This window comes from Rhea americana, unplaced genomic scaffold (assembly GCF_003343005.1).
Source record: "Rhea americana isolate MKP2758 unplaced genomic scaffold, rheAme1 scaffold_21, whole genome shotgun sequence".
NCBI lineage: Eukaryota > Metazoa > Chordata > Aves > Rheiformes > Rheidae > Rhea > Rhea americana.
The window spans coordinates 5,197,661-5,216,087 of record NW_028186258.1 but is presented as its reverse complement, the minus strand read 5'-3'; the positions used below and the strand labels follow the sequence as shown (position 1 = coordinate 5,216,087).

General features: G+C 39.3%; 1 protein-coding gene across 7 annotated transcripts in view; it reads left to right on the top strand.

Moving 5' to 3' along the window:
• PECAM1 (platelet and endothelial cell adhesion molecule 1) overlaps positions 1 to 11,943 on the top strand; it is a 30,193-nt gene extending 18,250 nt beyond the window's left edge. For 4 of the 7 annotated variants that reach the window (XM_085304670.1, XM_085304666.1, XM_085304671.1 and 1 more), the window contains one exon: positions 10,345 to 11,943. In XM_085304670.1, the coding sequence (XP_085160796.1) occupies positions 10,345 to 10,364 (20 nt within the window). In that variant the 3' untranslated portion in view covers positions 10,365 to 11,943. Of the gene's footprint in view, positions 1 to 56; positions 114 to 10,344 lie in introns of all 7 variants that reach the window. The other 3 variants (XM_085304665.1, XM_085304668.1, XM_085304669.1) reach the window with 1 other exon arrangement.
• The last annotated feature ends 6,484 nt before the right edge of the window (positions 11,944 to 18,427 follow it).

Here is an 18,427-nt window from a genome sequence, read left to right as displayed (position 1 = left end):
AAAAAAAAAGGAAAAGAAAAGACAAGAAATTGATTCTGTGCCAATACATTTTCCAGCTCCTGTACAGAAGGGGACTGAAACAGTTTATAGTGAAATCAGAAAAGCTAATAATGGTAAGTAAGCTAGTGAAAAAATAAACACATAAAGGAAGCATTTGTATAGAGATTAGGGATAGATTTRTGAGTGATCAGTTTAGAAGGTAAATGCCATAAAAAGAGATCCAAGTCACGTAGGAACATCCTGAATAGCAGCTAAGAAATCATAGGTGTGAATAAATTGTGCAACACCTTCATGGTTTTTCGTAAACTAATGATCCTAAATGCAGTGAAGTTAATATTTATAACATCTGTTTCATCAGCTCATTCACACTGTCTCTGCTAAGTAGTTTGGCTTTACATCTGGATCTGAATCTGGAGCTGAACATGCCCTGTTGGGATTATGTTAGGGTGCTATCTTCTGACTCAAACCCATCTTCAACAGTCAATAAAGAACACTACTACTTTTCCCCCCCCCTCCTATCTGTCTCCTTCCCCCTCCCCCCTGCCCCTCACCGATGGGGCATGCTTGGCAGTGTTATAAAATATTACACTGTTTTTGGACATAACCTTAGTAAATATTCCTAAAGCTCCCAACAACAAGCTAAAAAACTTAAAAGCAATATAATCACTTTAGCAGTGATTTGTTTGAGCTACACAAACCAACTGCATAACCCATGGCTTGCTTTCTGCTGAGATGTGAAGATGAATATAATGTGTTTCACCATTCCTATTTTTGACGGAACAGGAAGGGTTTTATATACTAGAAGGATGTTTTGTAAGTTCTAGAGTAAATGCAGGAATGGTATAGTGGAGCTAAAATTCAAAGCACTTACAAAATTGTACAAGGCAGGAACTGCAGTAAAGTGAGACATATTGAAAGACTAGGCTGAATTAACCAGATGATGTGCAAACACCCCTTAATCTTGCAGTCCACCTGCTCTTTTATACATAACGTACTACAGTTTCAGTTATTCTTGGAAACATAGTTAACAGTTTATTGTTTTAATCACGTCTGTTTTTCCTGACTGATACACAGGAAAAGTGTTTCAAACAGATAAGCAGTGCATCACATAGTTATGCAGTTGCTTTGGATAGCTACATTACATTATATTTAAATGTAATATTTACTTTGTTTTTTGATAGTCTGTATGATAAGTGCAATGGAGGATCCCTGCACTTAGATACCTCTTCATAAATACTTTCCCATATTAATTTAGATACATTAAAGCCTGATTCTGAAAGATGATGAACATTATTAGTGGGGGCAGTAGGTGTTTTACTTCTATGATGTTCACTAGGTTTGATTATCCTTGTGAAATTTTTGGTGTCTGAGAGTGCAATCTACATTAGCAAGTCAGTGGTTAGGACAAATGTGCCCTCTGGGGAAAGTACATGAATTGGGGAATTGGTGTTTGCTACATTGAAAAACATAACACCTAAGACCTATGCAACATTTTAATATTACCTGTTTGTAGGTCACATTTGTGGTTTGGGGTTTTTGTAATTAGAAATAATTGAGTGCTTCATAAGCAATTATGACTTTTCAGGGAGCTGCCTGTGCATATCAGGAATTGTGTCCATTAGAGAGGAAGCTGAAGAGCTGTCAGTAGTTATGTCTGATGCAATTTTTTTGTAACTTATCCAATATATATTTCCTCTCCCTTTTTCTGACCACTCTCAGTGCTGTGCTCAACAAGGCAGATACCATCTGAATAACCAACCCATTCTGGATTTTGAACTCCATAACTATTGCTTCTCCTTACCYTAAATCATGAATCCATATATAGGACTATATATAGCCCTATATATAGGACATATATAGTCCATATATAGGCCAGATAATGCTCTGGCCTTTCCACAGTGCCAGGCCTTTTGCAGTGGGCTGAGCACATTTATTCCTTATTATTCTGCCATTATTCCTTTCTTTTTAGTTTCCTATACTGACTATGCTCTCTGCTCTTACTATCATTTCAGTGTCTCTTCTACACCATGGTAAGACTTCCCATTGTATCTACTGTGCTGCTTTCCTCAGACTAAATATTAGGCATAAGGAGGTGCTACATTAAAGACAGACTAAACAGAGCGTCTGAGATGCAATCTCTTTGCACAAACAGGTGCATTTCAAATCTCAGAAAATGTCAATGGAGTTAGCTACAATTTTGTGGGGAAGAGAAGTCATTTGTTAAATTCTAGCCGAGACAGGTGTGTTTTGATTTAAAGTCAAATAATAGTACCACAGACAGAGTGACAGTCTACTTGGTTGCATCCCAGATTTTTTCTGGTATAATAAGAGGGATAGTGTAGTGGTTATCACATCTGCTTTACATGGTGAAGGTCCTGGGTTCAAGCYCCAGTGGAATCAGCACCAGGAAATCTTTGGGAGGTTGGACTAGATGATCTCCAGAGGTCCCTTCCAACCTTACTGATTCTGTGATATTACAGAGAGGTGTGGAGAGGATGCAAGTATTGTCTCTGGAAGCAACTCATATAGGTGAAGTTGTCCTTGCACTTTTGGTGAATGGTAATTTAAGTCAAAGAAAGAATACTTGGTGTTTGGGAAGTTGATCCAGGTATTGGTTTTAAACTTTGCTGGATCAATAGGCTGTTACTTTAGTAATTTACAGAAAATACCTAAAGCTTCAAGTCTCAGTTTGAAATCAAACCTTATATCAGGTATACATCCAAATGGCAATTTGGAGAATGGGCACAGTTAGTACTAGTCAGCTCAATAACACCTCTGTCTATAAGTTCCCCACAGCAATCAGGATAACTCATTTCTTTAAAAAAAACATTTTGTCCAGCCCAGTCTCAGAGCCATTATTTTTTGTTCAAACAGACAGTCAGAGACATAAGCAAAATAGTTAATTGTCTAAATCAGCAGACTGCCAGAAGGTAAAATGACCATGGCCTTGCTACCTATTTTACCTGTGCTGGAATCCCAGCTGGCTAGACTGGGCACTTGATGCTGTCCTGATGGAGAGGTCAATGGTAAAGACTGCTGGGAGGATGGAGGCTCAATTAGATGCAGGATTTATTTCCATCGCGTCTTTGAGCCTCCCAAGGGGCAAATAGGGTCAGGAAGTCTAGACATCTCCATACTGTTTTTTTTGCCTCAGCTCCACCCCATTCCTTGGACACTAGTCTCAACTCTTGGGGTAGTGCAGTTCAGTTTACTGAGAAGACGAGCCAATTTCAGGTCACAGATTTCCTTATGTTRTTCAGGGCACTTCTTGAGGAAAACAGTGTATTGGTACATCCTTGCTCCTTCAATGATCTGTGCTTTTGTTCTGCATCAGATCCAAAGTTTACAGGAGCCAGTGATAGATTTTGCACTGATTTTGATGTGCACTGAGTTTAACTCACAGTGACTTATTGTAAGAGAACTACTCTCTATTCTTAATTTCTCATCAGGAAAAGGAAAATCTAGCAAACAAAATGCAGTGCCTTTATGCTGCTAAATCTGAAAAAATGAATTGGTTGCTTGAAGGTAACTATAGTGGCGAGACAGGAAATTCTAAGAATCCTACTGCAACCAACAATGTACTATGGAATAATAAATATATCCCAGTGGAAAGAAGCATGAGAAATCCCCGTTAYATTCAGTAGTTTGGAACAAACTATTACAAATCAGCTCCAGTAATCAGGAAATCTGCTCAAATACTTTCCTGCTACTAGGCCCCAGACTTAACACCTCTATTCAGCCAGAAGTTCCCACTGAAATCCTTTTCCAGTATGAAGGAAACTCATGGCTTTTGAGGTTCATTATGTTCTTCAGAGCTTAGCCCTTAAGAGCACATTTTAACTTCATGCAGTCTGAGAATCATGTAAATAATCTTTCCCTTCTCTGAAATAAAATTGCTGTGTATCTTAGTATTTCAAGTCATGTTCTGTACCAAAGTCTAGAGCTGTGAGACATTGGTTCCAGAGCCAAATGCTGACTATAGCTTCGGCAAAAAATTAGGCAAAGCCAGATGGTTTCAATAAGACACAAATATGCAGGGAGCTTCTGCCCTTGCTTGAACCTAAAATGCGAAGCAGATTGTGTGCATGCCCCTGTGCAAAATGCTGTTCCCAATTTGTCTGCCAAGAGTCCCTGTTTGTTGGAAGCTACTGCTCCTGTAAAAGCTTTGGCGGAATGYATTATTTGCCTGCAGTTCAACTTCAGCTGATAGGCCAGCATCTTAGTTTTCACCACTGTTGAAGATGTGTTTGAGATGGATTTTAAGTTACAGGCCTATGTTCTCTTCTATATAACCTGTAGCAGTGGGGCAGGGCAAGGCAGAGGGGATGACAGCATCTTACTACTGYCATATGATGAACCAGAAGTGAACAATGTCAGTTTGAGATCTCCTTGAGATCCAAAAATTTCCTTGGGTTTACTGTTCCCAGTTTCTGGTACCTGCCACTAGGAAAATACATAACTAAGCCACATGGGCTGGCATTTATTCCTTACAGAAAATCCATTTATTGTATTCCTTTGTAAAAGTATATTCTTTTAATTTAAAACCTGATCGACTGAAAGCAGTAACAAGAGTTTAAATCCATCAGGAATTCATAAAAGTACCTATTTTTATTATACTTAGTAATCTTTTAGAAGTGCTGGAACTTAAGGTCATTTATCACTCTGGTTCCTCTAATAAAACATTTAAATCCTTGTTTGCTATGCTATGGAAGGAAGGCTTGATTTCCATTTCCCTGTTTTTGTTAATAGGGAGATGCTAGGTTTCATTTGAAAACCTCTCTGTTCCCTTTCATCACAGTAAAATCAGTTCAGTTTGAGTAAAAAACACTGCATGTTTACAACAGGAAGAAAAAAAAAGAAGATTGTGAAAAGGTTGGCTTGGCAAAGAATCGGCCAAAACTCCATCTAGATGTCATTGTGCTTTTTTTAGATGATATACTTTTACCTGATTGGTACCTTTTGAAAATCGTATGGTCTTTTAGCAGCACATTCAAAGGACAGAGTGTGACCTTCTCCTGGCAGAGATACAACACTTGGCTAGAAAGTTGTGTTATTTTGATTCAAGCTGACAGATTACATGGAGGATCTGTTATTGTGACCAAGTGGCTTTGGAGTTGCAAACATCCCATTGTTTGAAGTCTGGAATATATACAAAATTTCTCATTTCCTCCTTCCTGTAAGCCCAGTGCATTGTGACATAGACCTAAATAGTGGGCCGTTGATACCTCATTTCATAAACCTTACATATAGTTTTGTCCGCTCAAGTCAAGCTTTGATGTGGCAGTGGGTTACTAGTGTTTTTTGTTCAGTGCTGTCTACTGTCAAGACACAAAACTCTTTTATATTTCCTGTGTAACTTTTGTTTTATTTCTTATCAAATTGGCCAAACATACTGGGATCAGTTTCATACTGAGTTTAAGGTTATGCATCTAATGGCATAATTGGCTGTAGGCACATGATTTTTTTTTAACCTTTTTGCTAGGCTAAATATTGTGAGCAGCACTGTTTTGGGGAGAGCTCGTAGCATACAGTGATTGGCACATTCTGGTAGTATCTCTGTGTTTCATATATTGCAGACTAATTGTATGCTATATTCATGCTGCTGCTTTCACTGAAGCAGAATCATAATCCTAATGTTATAAAAATGCTGATGGTATGAACTGTGTGAGCTTAACTATGCACAAATGCACATGGATGTAATCATAAAGGAGAGAGAGATTAGCATTGTTAAATGTGAGATTCACCTTTGTTCAGTTTCCTCAGTGATACTGGCTGTCAAGGGATTTTCTAGACCCGTATTAAGATCTAGTTACAGTTTTTACTAGCCATAATAACATGTACTATTTTTCATAATATTGTTCATTTGCTGATTTCAAAGCACTTTTCAAACATTATTTAAATAAGTGTTCTGCCTGTGAGGGGGTTAATGTTATTTGTAATTGAAGGAATACATAATCATAAATATAGATCAAGAGACTATTCCAACTTCATAAAGAAAATGACTGTCAAGATTAACCCCGGACCCTAGTCCCAATCCTGTGCTTTGAACATTAAATAAATTTCCTTGACACAACCTCTCTCCACAGAAATTGGTATTCTTCCCAAGAAAATAGCCTTCAGGATTCAGCCCTTGTTTTTATCATGTGTGAAATATCTTAACGGGCCATACAAAAGAGCACTTTGAATTTGGTCKTCTTCTAAAAGAGGAGTTACTTTCCTCATGTCTCTAACTTGTCTTACTTTTAGAGGGCAAAGAAATATGTATGTTTTAATATTTAAAGGTATTTGCTGAAACTTCTAAGTAGCTAAATTCACTCTAAAAATAAGTGAACAATATGGTGAAGAGCTTTATAGGGCTAAAAAAAATCAAAGGAAGGAATGTATTTATAGAAGAGGGGGGAAAAAAAGTGAATGTCTTGAATGACCTGTTCTTCTACACTCAAGAAATCTAAGAGGCAGAGAACGTAAATTTCTGGAGAACTTTCATAAAAGTTGGATAAGTTAATGTAACCCAACTTCAAACTAGGCAGACAGTGTGTTTTTTTGCCATCCACTTTGTGACTTTGAAACTTGTACTTGAGAGAGAGAGAGAGAGAGAGAGAGAGAGGCTCATAAATAAGACTCACAATAGCACAGACTACGTCAGCTTATGGCATCCATTTGAGTTTTGAAAGGATCCATCAGCACTCACATCCCCATGGGATAAAAAAGCAGCCCATTGTATTATTTACAGACATTGGCAGAGCACTGAAGGTCACAGATTGTGTTACGATAAACAGACATATATTAACAGGCCAGCAGAGTTTATGATATCATTGTCTCTCTTCKTTTAAAGCTTTGTTTTTATTCTTTGCTCTCAATTCTCTAAAAATAAATCAGGCTAACTCTGCTTTGGTTATACCAGGTATTCCTTAGATAGTCAGGCAGAAGAAAGTTTAGCACTGTCCAATACGAAGGAAAAGTGGGCAAGATGGCTGTGGTAGATGTCTGATGTGGGCTGAGGGAGGAGTTCTTTGTCATTTTTTTTCCCCWCACTCTACAGCATTTGTAAAGGACATTGGATGAAAGAGTAAAGCTTTTTGAAGATGTTTTCATTTTGTTTTCCTGTGATCAAAAATTTCTCCGTGGAAATATGATGTTATTTCTGTGAAGAGACAATGACTAGCCCATGTAGTACCCCACTTTCATCTTAATGAGTTGGGCTATTAGAGCTTGCTAAACCAGACAATCTATGAAGTAATGTTAGGTTGAAGGGAGAAGTGTCAACGGAGGTCATTATTTTTCTTGTGTTGTCTGTACAAATTCCTGTTAGCAGGAGGAGAGTACTAAAATTAGATACTCTTAAGCTAATCCCATTGTCAGAAACACTCCAAAGAAAAGTTGGATTTGTAACACTTGTACATCTTACTGAGTTTTCTTAGAAATAGTCTTATTCACTTCACATCAGTGGCATTGTGCCCCCTCCTTAGATATTGCTCATGTATTTAATGTAGGAACTGTTCCCCTTTCTTTTTCTTTTTGAATTATTAGTGTTTCCAAGGACATGGCAAAAACAGTTCTTCATCTTCTACCTCTTGAATGCTTGCTTCTATTCCCAGTAAAATCTATGACAAAAAGCAGCACATCCCTTTCTTGAACTCTCCAGAAAAGTGGTTTGCAGTGGGATTGGACRGATAGATTTTTTATAGATTTTCCATCTCCCATAAAGTGCTTCTCAGCACTTTTCAGGCAACATAGATGAGCACAGAAGAAGCAGGGAATTAAAGATGCTCTCTATCATTATTGTGTTGCAGTTGTTTTCTTCTATAACTTATTTTCTCTCAATGCTTAGCTCTGATGTACCACATAGGTTTGGACCAAATGAGTGGGAGTTGTTGATCCTACTCATCAAAAGGRAAATGCTCCTCTAAACTGCTCAAGTGGCTTAAACTTCCTCCCCAGCTGTTCTGCTCCTTTACAGACAAATGAAGTATTTGGCTCAGAGGTGAAATTGCTATAGATCTATGCTTCTTTAATTTGTGAGTGAAAGGGGACCTTCAGGCTCTGGGCTACAGTGACCTGTCAGACACAGACCTGTAGAATTTGACTCTGTCCAAGTGGTAATAGATATCCCAGAAGGGTCTATGGGGCAGCACAAAGACTAGTGTTTTGTTAAAAGCTTTTTTCTTCAGAGGCAAGAGGACATGCAACTGTWTTATTTTAGTAATTACGGTAGAAACTTGGCATCAGATCCAGCTGTCCTTTTCTCTCTCTAAATTAAACTGGCTGTGGATCCCACTCCTCAGATAAACTTTATTAACTTACTTGATTCTGCCTGGATCCTCTAGATGTCACAGGCAAAACAGAGTACTTGCACTACGGAAGGGAAAAATGAAGAAAATCATTTTAATGAGCATTAGCCCTGCTTCTACCTTTTTGCCTCTAAGTAGCTCCTGTCAGAATGAATATAATCCAGAATGGAAATTAAGGAACTCTGTTCCATCTTCACTGTGAGACTGTGATCAAGTTGAGCTCAGGGCTTTTAATAAACACTGTGCACTGACAATAATTGTTGTGTTATACAAATTCATTGGAAGTGTTTGAATGTATTGTGTCAAGAAAGATGGTGCATTAGAAAAACTCATTATCTGTTAAAGTCTGATTTGTATGAAGACCTAATTGCAGTACAGGCTCTGCGTGATTTGCAGTCCAGAGTAACCTAAACCTGAATGCCTTGGACTTCCAGGACATTTAGAAATGAGCCCAAAGTTTTAGTTTTGAGGTTTCTTCCCTCTTTCTCATCTGTTTCAAGAATTCGTATCTTGAATGCCATCCATAGGAAGTATTTGCAAAAGAAATGAATTACTTAAAGAGGAACTGGGAGGAGGTTTCCTTCCTGAAATCAGAGCTGGCAATCTTTCTAAGTTATTTAATGGTCTTAGCTTCTGAAAACATATTGAAGGAAATATCTTAACAATGAGATAGCCACTTCGCCAAACACTAATTGGTATTGTGTTGAATTTRCCTCAGCAGTACATTCTGACTTCATATCTCCTCCTCCTCCTCTATTACCTCTTAGATGTGTTTGTTTGTTTGTTTTATTTTGTTCTGGAGTATATGTGGACTGGCAGTCTTGGTCAGAACAGAGTGTACTTTTAGCTGCCTCTTTGTACAGCCTCAGAATGTACCCTCTGAGACAGAAATCTGTACAATTTCAAACTATGTGCAGAAATGTCTGGGTTTTTTCAGGTACTCTCTCATCTATACCAAGTGATCCCAAAAGCATTTTATAAATTCTCTATGGTAAAAGAATTGCTTCACTCTTTGCCAGCAAAATGCAGCCAGCTCTSATGTGGGACCTGGCATGTGTTTAACTGTGCATAGTAACATGGCACAATAGATTCAAAAAGGGAAATGAAGATGAAGGATGTGTCCATTTAATATTGTGGGGGGATTTCAGTCAGTCAGGATATGAAAAACAGGGTGATCCTCTGAAATAAACATTGAATTATAAACCAGGAATTCCTGCCTCTGAGTCACAGGGCAAATCCTTTGGGGGTAAGTCCACARAAGGAATTAGGCACCTCAGTGCTGACAGACTAAACTATTAGGTTAGAGGCCACCACGTACTCTTAGCAGATTTTCATAGGAGGAAGACTTACTTTGGCGGCTGATGTCAGGAAAGACCTGATAGTTGCCAATACTCAGTGGACTGAATTATTTCTGATATGTAATGTAAAGTTTGTGAAGTGTGGAAACTTTGCTTGGCATCTCCCATTGGTTAGTTTAGTCGGTTCTGCCATTTGCGTATTGTTTTTTGTGGTTCTCGATGCCAGTTTCTATGTTGCCCTGTGTACCGACTAGAGAGCCTAATCTAAGGAGTGGATTCTTGCAGAAACTGTGTCTGCCTGTTGGATGCTGCATCACCCACTGTTGGGCTACCCGTAGTGCTTCTTGGGGAAAGGTTTTCCTAGGTTGTAGGACTGAAGTTGGGAGCCTAATTGTGCACTTAGCATCAGTTAGTAAAGAAAATGCCTTTCAGATGCATTAGCTGCCAGCAGTTCCCATAAGAATCCAACTTTCATCAGTAAGTGCCTAGTTACAAATGTTGGTGCTTAACTGTGTTGCAGTCCAGWCTGGAATTGTTAATCTAAATCTCCCACTGTCTGTCTTCCTTTTTCATCCGTTGAAGGTAATATTACTATCTCTTCAAGAAACTATGGGTATTTATTAGATCATTGCACAGTGTTTTAAGGAATATGTTACTATATTTAAAGTTTTTATACTGAACAAAAAGGACTGGAGAGGATAGGGGAACATTTATATTCATGCCTTCTTTTTCTTTTTTGATCTTGTTGCCAACAGAGAATACAAGGGCCTCCTGATGCTACTTAGAACAGCCATCTCAAACATTGACTGTCAGAAGAAAACAAATCAAGATGGAAGATGTTGCAGCTGTTTCAAAAGCTCTCTTTATGAGTTTGCCGGGCTCTTCTTTTCAAAGTTTACTTCTCAGGGGGTCAATAGAGATGTTCCTAAAGCATTTAATGGAAAAAAATTTCCTATGAGAATTCTTATTTGTAAGTGCCTCTGGAAACCACTGACCTAGCTTCCCATCTTTAATTTCACCTGCTAATGCACTTTGGTCTCTCTAGCCTCCAATTGATCATGCTCTGAGGAAGTAGAAGGGGAAGCTACAGCTGAGGAAGTACATTTCTACAGTGCAGTAACTACTGTGATGCTAGATAACTAAGCTTGCTTTAAACTAGTTAATTTGGTTATCAATAACACTCTACTGTAGCAGAACAGAGCTCAGCAGCTCAGCACAGCCTGGTCAGCTATGTGTGTGCTTTGATAAGATCTTGCAGCTTGTGCTGAGCTCCCTGTGCTGCAGCAGCTGGACTGCTACAAGTTTTGGAGCCAGTTAATTTATAGCTAGCTTGGATGTTATACTGCAGCGATGGGTCTAATGGAAGAACAAACTCTGGGATCTCTAAAAACTTGAATAACTGTTTGAAGATTCAGTACTTTACCAAGTACTTCTATCAGTACTTTACCAAGTACTTCTATCAGTAGAGGTACAAATATTCTTGTTCTTTGCTGAATTGCTTTCCCCCTCTAAAAGTTCTAATGTCTTTTTTTTTTTTTTGGATGGCTCTTCAAGGAATAATTGCCCATCACAGTTATTCTGGATAATGCAAAATACAGGTCTTTGGTGGGCGCATATACGATACCCAGATCAATGAGTTTGTACCTGAAAATTCTGTCATGTATAATCCTCATTCATTTGATTTTAGGAGAGATCCAAAGTTGTACTTATGTCCAATTTGGAGCTTCATATCTATCCTTTCTCTCTATAGTATGATAAACCACTATCATGGCTTTTGAAGATCACCTTCAATCCAAAAACTGTTGCTGGAATGCTATTTCAAATTAGGGGTTCAGTAAAGTCCTGGCTATAAACTTCAGGCTAGACTAGATTGCATTAGTTTTAATAAAATAGAAAAATGAAAAGTACTGTCCCCAACCCTTCAACCCATTGGTCTCTGACATCGCAATTGCTCTCCTTTTCTTACTGCAGATTAAATTACTACATGATCTGGGCCACAGGTAAGAAGGTTTTCATTTTAATTAGCAAATAATGAAAGAGAAGACATGGATTTGTATATACATATATAGTTACTGCTTTATGCATTGTAGGCGCAAAACCAGCAAGAAGTACAAGAGGGTGTTACATCCTCATTCCAAACACATTTAAATTTTCCGATTCTAGTTACTGGCTAGTATCTCATTAATTTATTGTTCCCTATGAAAATGTTGTTTGTATCATAAATCTTTCATAAATTACTTCAGAGCACTCTTCTGTTRGCAAATGTTCATTCTAACATCCCACCAGTGCCTATACAAATGTGTTACTATAGGGAATGTGAAAAGGTATTTTAATAAATAAATCTTTTAATTGAACTTTGCACTGGATCTTGCATGTTCATATTAGTGACTACTCACAAGTGAATGCCTGTAAGTTTATTCTTAGTGATGAACCATATAGATACATTCTGTGATGTGTTGGATAAATTTACATATGGAAGATGTCATCTCTGCAATAAGTGATTCCAGGTACCTAGATCTGTTGTCCTGAGCCAAGTAAACACACTAAATTGATTTAAGAGTGAGCATGGGTTCACGTAAGTTCTCTGGGAAATTACTTAAAGGTCCTCCACATACAGTTCTGTAATCCCTGGCACAGCTCAGAAAAGCTCTAGACTCAGRACTCAGGTAGATTTCAAAATGCCATTTGTGGAATATGATGTAGCAATGGGGCAATCTGTTAATTTGTTTCAGTTTGTCTCTTGGCTGAAATAATCATAAACTATTTTGGACTTAGCCTATGAAACTTTTTTTGCCCTCCTGCAAAGCATCTGATCTGTGCACCACTTTGAATGCTGTGCACTGCTTTGAGCACTTCTGTTCTGTCTTACAAAAATGCCAAAATACTTACAGGGCATTAGCTCTGCAGACATCTCTGCAGAAGACAAGGTTACTGTGCCCATAACACAACAAATTAATCCAATAGGCTGTTATGGACATGTCTTCTGGATGGCAAACAAGCTTCATAGTCCATTGAAAACATTTGGGAAGTAAGTTATGAATTTGTTTCTGAACCAGATTAAAGGTGAGATTAGAGTTAAAACAATATGTTACTGAAAAACAACCAAAAAACTCTTCCTCAGTTTTCTACCTTGTCATCAAGCTGAACTCGGTGAATATAAAATGAAGCCTGTTACTAAGTACTTCTTTTGGGAAGACAAATAAAAGGGTGTCCTAAATCAGTTTGGGGTGGGGACAGGCMTGGACTTACCTGGGCAGCCTGGTAAGGGTTTTTCTTCCCATTAGCACCAAATGGTAGTTCTCCTGGATGCACATGATGCTGCACAGCCTCCCTTTCACCTCATTTAGATCCAGGCTGTGGTTGTACCTGGAAGAGCCAGTCCATTTGCACCAATRCTGCATTTCATGAGAGAGAGCAGGAGAAAGCACTTTGCAAAACAGAGCCTACAAGTGTCATCATTCCTGGTAGTGATTACTGGAGGCTACACGCTTCGGAGGAGACGGGACCCTTTTGCCTCAACTTGTAGCTCTGTTTTAAGAGGGTTTGTCCTGATTCATTGCTTTTCATTTTGAAAATTACCACTTTTTAAGTGATACCTAAGAGTATGAATGAAGGTATTACTTTTTTGTAAATCAATACTTTTAGCAGTTTGTTAATGCTTTCTAGCTATCACAACATGGAAGGAATCAGAATTTTGGGTTAAGGATATATGAAAATCTACTTTTTTGTTACTATTTTAAAATTTTCTTAAAGTTTAGGCTAGTGTTTTTTAAATAAACTTACATAGATTTTTTTTCTACAGTTTTTTTCTGAGGGTAAATGCTTCCAGTAAGAGTTTATATTAGCCATTAACAATACTTTTGACTAAAACTCTACAGAAAATCCTCAGGCTCTTTGTGGCATGGCTTTTCTGAGCAGTTCTATGGAAAGCACCACATCGTGTTCGCACTGCACAGATTCACAGAGACTTACCATATCACTGCCTCACTTGATTAACTTCCAACTTGTTTACTATTGCTGGGCAGAAGCTTTTGGGCTGAGATATAGAAATGCTGTAACCTAACAGACTCTTCTTCCTTGGCACTGTTAATTTTTGACTTCCAGCAAACTAGCAGCTGCTTATTTTCTTTTCTAATGTAAGTACATTTCTGTACAGCCTTTTGTGGAACAACGGAGGGAGCGCTGCCGGGTTCGCGCGAGGAACTGCCTGCTGGGGCCCGCAGCGCGCACGGCTGCCGCGCCGCTCGCTCCCTGCCGCTTCTGGCACTGCCTCGGTGTCGCCCGTGCCCGGGGCGCTCGGGCCGCGGCCGTGGGAAGCCGCTCGGCCCGGCGCCGCGTCGGGCTTCGGTGCGGCGCTGACCCCTGGTGGCCGCGGGCTTCGGCGGGTGGGAGCCGGCTGCGTGTGCAGGCAGTCTGCAGCTTTGCCTCTGCTTTTTGGACCAGCTGTCCTATTTTTGTTTTTTTTAATTTTTTTTTTCTCTCTCTACACGCATAGAGTTAACAGAGTCTAACAGTGACTTTTATTCCTACAGCAGTATGATTTCTCCAGCTGGACCTCTGCACTCTTCAAGAATGAAGCCCAATGTAAAACTTCCAGCCATTACTTCTTTGCTGTATGTTTAGAGCATATGACAGTTAATTACTTGTTTGTAAGATGCCTAGATAGCTCATCTCTACAAAGAGTAAATATCTATTTCATCAGCGAGTGAATAGACCTCAAAATTTATTTACTTTTTCAGGGTATTATGTGTTTGTTCTAATTCCTTCTTTGTGAGCTCAATTCAGTTCAGGTTCTTAGTGTTGCAATTCATCACTAAGCTCTCTTTCATCATAAGGCCCCAGCTCTGGGGGAAGGAGGAAGTAAAGCTATCAGACTAGCTGTAGTGGATCTTTGTGAGGCAAAGGACAGGTACGGGGAAGGAAAAAAAAAACTCAAGAAAAACGGAGTGATCAAATGAAAAAAAATGACACTAGTTAAAGTAGAAATTAAACTGATGGATAGAAAGTGTCTGTGCAAATTTAAAATGCTAACACATTTGATTATTTAAAACTCCAAGGCTTTTCTGAGTAGACTGGTGAAAGCAGAATAAATACCACTTTTACTGTTGTTTGGGAGGTCATAAGCAAACTGCCATGTCTAACGAGTCACAAATAATGGGGCTCATTGACTTCATCTGAAATCATACACTCTAAATCCCAGGTGCTCCCATAAAAAGGAGCATGGAGAGTCTAGCAATCATGAGATTGGAGGAAGCTTCAATTAAATGTGAGCATTTTATATTTATACAGGTAATTTGTTTTCTCACCAAACACATACTGGTGGGAAAGCTGAAAGAATTCTCACCATTGCAGGAGATAATCAGTGTAGTTAAGTTTTTAATTTAATGCCAAAAGAAATCAGTTTCATCATGGAAGGAGTCACCTGCAAAGTCTGATGACAGGCAAACAAAATGACAGCATGAAACTGATTAAAAAATTAGCACAACCCAGCAAAGATATAGGTAGCCCTTGCAAAGGAGCTCAGAATAGGCCCTGGTCTGCCAGGGTCTGCAGGAGCACTGAATTCAGTATGAGGCTGTAACAATGATTGTTGAAAATGGGCCTCACCTAGCATCCTGGCTCTGACTACACTGCTGAGCTTCCAGAGGAATTCAGATTCAGAAGGTATTTTGGGATGGTTAAGTCCACAAATACAGTAAACTATCACTTGTGATAGAGTTAGGATTTGGCTCTGAAACTAATAGATTAATACAGCTTTCTTGCATTGTCTAGAAAGTACAAGAGCGCTAGACAAAATTAGGGCCTCCTTTCAGGCAACGAAGATGTGACAGTTTTTTCACTGAACAGACAACAGTGACCAGTGTGATAGTTCACAATCTCCTGGTTGCTGCCCTGATTTTTCTGTAGTTGTCTTTTTGTTTTAATGTTTTGTTGGGGAGATAAAAGTAAAGCTTGGAATGAAGGCTTGTTATGGGAGGAAAGAGAGTGAAGTAGAAAAGAAAGGTGGAGGGAAGTGATCAGCGAAAGGGGAAAGAACTGATGCAATTGCAGAGGGTTCGTGAAGAAACAACCAACTAGTCTGGTGACATTAGTGCTTCCACACTTTATGGTGCTGGAGATGCCCTGGAGAATGCGCTGTGGCAGAACCAGTTCTGCAGAGGTTGGCTTGTTCCAAACATTCAGTGTGTGTAGAAGTCCTGTGACTGCAAGAAGTAGAAAATATGCCAGTCAATAAAAGGCACTTTTACAGGTAACAGCATCGTTGATCCAGGAAGACAATGGGTTCGTTCCAGTTGCTACTCTTGGTGTATTAGTCTGGTATAGGGATGTTAGCAATGAGGCACCGAGGAACCTATGAGATTTCAGCTAGTGTAACAGACTATGATATTGCCACTGGGAGTGCGTGTTTTCAGAAGCAAAGTCATATTACTCTGTTATTTAGCTGGCATAATCCAAGCCCTGTTCAGTGCTTGCAGAGGAAGTGTGACTGCCTTGTTCCATGATGCACTTATCAACGCTTGCAGGGGGAGAGTTTGCCTTTAAATCCTCTGCACTGCTTTTTGTTTATTCATTTTTTAACTACACACTGAGCCAAGTCTTCACTGCAAGTGACACAGTTTCGCTTTGAAAATCAATGAGCTAGTGCCACAAGGGCAGAAAAGTCTTGCCTGTGAACTTCATGTTGTTTAGAGCTGCTGAACTGACAGCCCTGGCTGATTTCTGTCTTCATGGAACAAATCTATGCCAAATATCTGAACTCCCTCATGGCCCTCACCATCCACCCTAGGCTGCTCCCCAGTGCAAGCCTCTGGGGTAATTCAATCTCCAGCTAGCAGAAATTTGTCCTCTCCAAGTAGAATCACCACTTCCCAGACCCAGCCTTTCCCTAGGGGATTCTCTATTCTGTTCAGGGATGAGTGCTCTGGTGAAAATACTAATGCAGGRCTGCTGGCCTTTCCTCAGAAGTAGAGGGGACAGAGAGATTGACACCAATGGGGAAAGATAAGGGCTCTGTTTCAAGTGGGATGAGTCACAGTATTACTGGAAGGGGGGAATTTGGCATCCCTGTTTGACAGCAGGCTGAAAGAGTCTAATGGAAGAAAAAATTGTCAAGTCTTTTAAAATGCGGTCAGAGTGTAAGTCAATTTAATGAAAATTGCAGCCACCGAGGTTATTAAATTAGGATGAGATTGTCAATAGGAAATACAGATTTGCTTTTGATAACTTTAAATTATTTAAAGCAAGATAATAATGAAAATCTCACAGAGTCTCAGTAATACAAAACATAGATTTGATTTTGTTACTGTTTGAGTTGGGTTTTATTTTTTCATTTCAACTTCAGGATCACTAAAGGAGCAGGAGTTTTAAAAACCCAGACAAATGGKAATGCCAAGAGCTATAAAAGCTGCTATGAGGCAAAAGTTCAGAGGTGGCTGGAGATGAGCTGTGATTCTACAGTGTTATCCATGGCAGAGCTGAAACCAGGTAAATCAAAGTGCATCTAAATGCAGTCCTTGTATGGAAAATAACAGCTCAAATTTTCTAGCCACTGATTGTGCTCAGATTACTGTGTTTTAGCACTCAGGACTAGATGGTCTGTATTGCTCCAGTTGCTTTGGCAATTAACAATAATACTTCTCACAAGCCAGTTGGACTGAGCTCCCCTACCTCTCACCACACGTGGCCGTTGCCACTTGAGCAGAGGGTGCTCTGCTTCCAGATACGAACAGAAGCACTTTGCACTACCCTGAATTCCTAGAAGTGCCTGCTTACAGGCAAAGGAGAGAACACATGTGAACTGCCTCCCTGGCTATAATTTTCAGATGGTTTCAGTGAACAGAGCTGAGTCACATCTCAGGGTATTCCTCAGGGCTGGAGCTTTTTGGAAAAACAGATCTAAATGTTCTTACAGCATGAGCTGGGCACCAAGCACTCTTGAAAAACTGGTTCTGCCAGTGGGTGCTGAGCCTGTAACAATCAYTAGACAATCTGCCCCCTTAGCGGGAAGTCAGAGACCTTAAAGGAGCAAAAAGGGGAAATATGCAGACTTAAGAAGAGACTCATGTTCCTCCCAGAGACCTCGGAGACTAGTTGATCTCTACAGAAGGATGGTATGTTCAGCATGACTGAAAGTATTAGCTGGCTCAGTCCCCAAACCTCAGAACATTGTGTACGCTGCTTAAATCCAGTTTAGTCATTGCTGGAGGGAGGCAAGGCTGCCGTGTTAGAAAAGAACCCAGACAAGCACCTGAGTTTTGTCAAACAAAAAACGCTGAAAGGTTTTTTTTTAAAACAAGCTTTATTTATTTTCTTTTTTTTTTTTCCTTTTCTTGCTGAAGGTGATCTCCCACTGACTTGATTTCTTTTTAATTATTTGAGGATGAATCACACAATCCTGCATGTCTATCTGTATACTGAACAAGACTGTGGAAAGCAGATCTCATTAATGTCCCCTACAAGCAGAAAACAATAATTGATACTTTTATACTACAAGTTTTCTGCATTATGGTCTAGCTTTTCAGGTCATTAACAGTATAATAGAAACAGAAGTAAATGGCTGCCTTTTCCTCTTTGTAGTATAGGTCAGATTTTCATGTTTAATGGTTGTTATCTCTGACACACTAATTAGTGCACTGACTGGCTCACAAAGGTCACATCTATGTTTTCTTCACTGCATAYAAACATGGACAAAGCTGCGTACTCATATCAACTGATTCTCCTAATTGTTGTGTCTTACGGAGTCATTTTCACTAGTGCAAAGTCACTAGTTTGCCTTGGTAGCTGTTTTATACCTACTTTGTACTTATGTCAGTGAAAGAAGTGTCAGGAGTTGTCACG